At 41.1% G+C, this 2345-nt stretch overlaps 1 protein-coding gene across 1 annotated transcript; it reads left to right on the top strand.

Moving 5' to 3' along the window:
• Positions 1-646: 646 nt before the first annotated feature.
• Positions 647-1733, top strand: LOC129656399 (olfactory receptor 1052-like). The gene has a single exon (XM_055587083.1). It carries the CDS (start codon positions 768-770, stop codon positions 1731-1733), a length of 966 nt encoding a protein of 321 aa, XP_055443058.1. The 5' UTR covers positions 647-767.
• The last annotated feature ends 612 nt before the right edge of the window (positions 1734-2345 follow it).

Raw genomic sequence — 2345 nt, 5'->3', positions numbered from 1 at the left:
TAATGAGGAAAAATACCTAAGCATGTGATTGGTTACTTTTAAAAATATAAGTCCTGAAAGATAATTGTTCCTATTGAGAAAAATGAAATTAATTTATTTAAAAATATGCCAACAAGAAAATTTTATTCTGAATAAATGAGAGAGATTCACAGATACTTGCTTATGAAACTGTTCATGCTAGTGTCTATATTATAATAGCAGAAGACACGGAAGCAAACTAAATGCTCAAAGAAAGAAATTACACTTAATTTATATAATAGAATATAATGCATTTTTATGAAATGTGCTCCCAATATTTCAAGCCTATAGAAATCAAGATTCATATATAGAAAAAGAAACTAAAATGGAATACTCTATAAGGTAGCATTGATTCTGTGGATGGTTCTATTTTTCTCTGCATCTTTCTGCATTTTCTTAGCTTTTCACAATGAAAATTTATTACTTAAAAATAAAATATTTACAAAAAAGAATTTAAAGCAGTTAATTGTAATGTTAGGAGGAAGATTTTGCAGAGCCATTAAGAAATGAGCTTACTCTCTCACTCTTACTCTAGCAGCTTGTGGTAGGTTTAGACCAAATCCAAGTCTCCATGTATTCTCAGGTACAAGCAGCCATGTGAAACATTGTCCCTGGGCCTGAGCTGGCCAGATTTGTTGCATGAGAACTTATGGTCTCCCTCAAGACATGCCAATTTGGGGTGCTCTTTGTATGTTTCTTATTACAGCTTTTTTCCCCCCCATTATTTTGTAGCTGTGACACCACTTGAAATGAACAATCAAACAGATGTCACTGAATTTATCTTCTTGGGATTTTCCAACCACCCCAACCTACAGGGCTTGTTCTTCCTGATCTTCCTGGTCATTTATCTGACAACCCTCCTTGGGAACACACTCATAATAACATCTACCAGGATCAGTTCTGCTCTCCACACTCCAATGTATTACTTTCTGAGCAACTTGAGCTTCTTGGACATCTGCTACACATCCACCACCATTCCAGTTATGCTAATGAACTTCTTCCGGGAGAAGAAGACCATCTCCTATGACAGCTGCCTTTCCCAGATCTTTTTCCTCGTGACATGTGCTGGTGCTGAATGTGTATTACTGGCAGCTATGGCTTATGATCGCTATGTAGCCATCTGCCACCCTCTTCAATATCCAGTTCTCATGAGTGTAAAGGTCTGTGTTTTTTTGGTGACTGGGTCCTGGCTATGTGGGCTGGTGAATTCTGTGACACACACAGTGTTGGCAACCACACTCACTCTGTGTGGACCCAACCAGATCAGTCACTTTCTCTGTGACATCCCATTCCTCCTAAAGCTGTCCTGCTCTGACACCTCTCTCAATGAGTTTGTGCTTCATGTGGCCAGTGCCACCATTGGCCTGAGCCCCTGCCTGTTTACTGCTGTGTCCTACATACTTATCATCTCTGCCATCCTTAGGATCCCCTCTGCTCAGGGAAGGAGCAAGGCCTTTTCTACCTGTGCCTCCCACCTCACTGTGGTGGTGGTTTTTTATGGAACAGCCAACTTCAACTATGACAGACCCAGAGAAGGCTACTCCCTAGATATGGACATCTTAGTCTCTGTACTGTTCTGTGTTATGACCCCCATGTTAAACCCCATTATCTACAGCTTGAGAAACAAGGAGGTCAAATGTGCCCTGAGGAAGCTAGTTGGAGGGTATGTGTTCCTTGGCAATATTTTGTCTAGAGGTCAATGGTCTTCAAACTAGGGTATGCAGCCATATGAAAAAAAATTCAAAGTATTTATAACATAGATAGTTTTAGAAAGTCTGTATCCAGATCTTCAATTCCTACATATCAATTCAGTTCAGTTGCTCAGTCGTGTCCGACTCTTTGCTACCCCATGGACAGCAACATGCCAGGCCTCCCTGTCTATCACCAACTCCCAGAGTTTACTCAAACTCATGTCCATTGAGTCGGTGATGCCATCCAACCATCTCATCCTCTGTCATCCCCTCTCCTCCCGCCTTCAATCATTCCCAGCATCAGGGTCTTTTCCAATGAGTCAGTTCTTCGCATCAGGTGGCCAAAGGATTGGAGTTTCAGCTTCAACATCAGTCCTTCCAATGAATTTCAGGACTGATTTCCTTTAGGATGGACTGGCTGAATCTCCTTGCAGTCCAAGGGACTCTCAAGAGTCTTCTCCAACACCACAGTTCAAAAGCATCAACTCTTCAGTGCTCAGCTTTCCTTATAGGCCAACTCTCACATCCATACATGACTACTGGAAAAACATAGGCTTAACTAGACAGACCTTTGTTGTCAAAGTAATGTCTCTGCTTTTTAACATGCTGTCTAGCTTGGTCATAACTTTTCTTCCA

Source organism: Bubalus kerabau, chromosome 6, assembly GCF_029407905.1.
Source record: "Bubalus kerabau isolate K-KA32 ecotype Philippines breed swamp buffalo chromosome 6, PCC_UOA_SB_1v2, whole genome shotgun sequence".
In the NCBI taxonomy this organism is placed as follows: Eukaryota; Metazoa; Chordata; class Mammalia; order Artiodactyla; family Bovidae; genus Bubalus; species Bubalus kerabau.
Note: the sequence above shows the minus strand (reverse complement) of the source record. Positions and strands in the feature narration are given on the sequence as shown.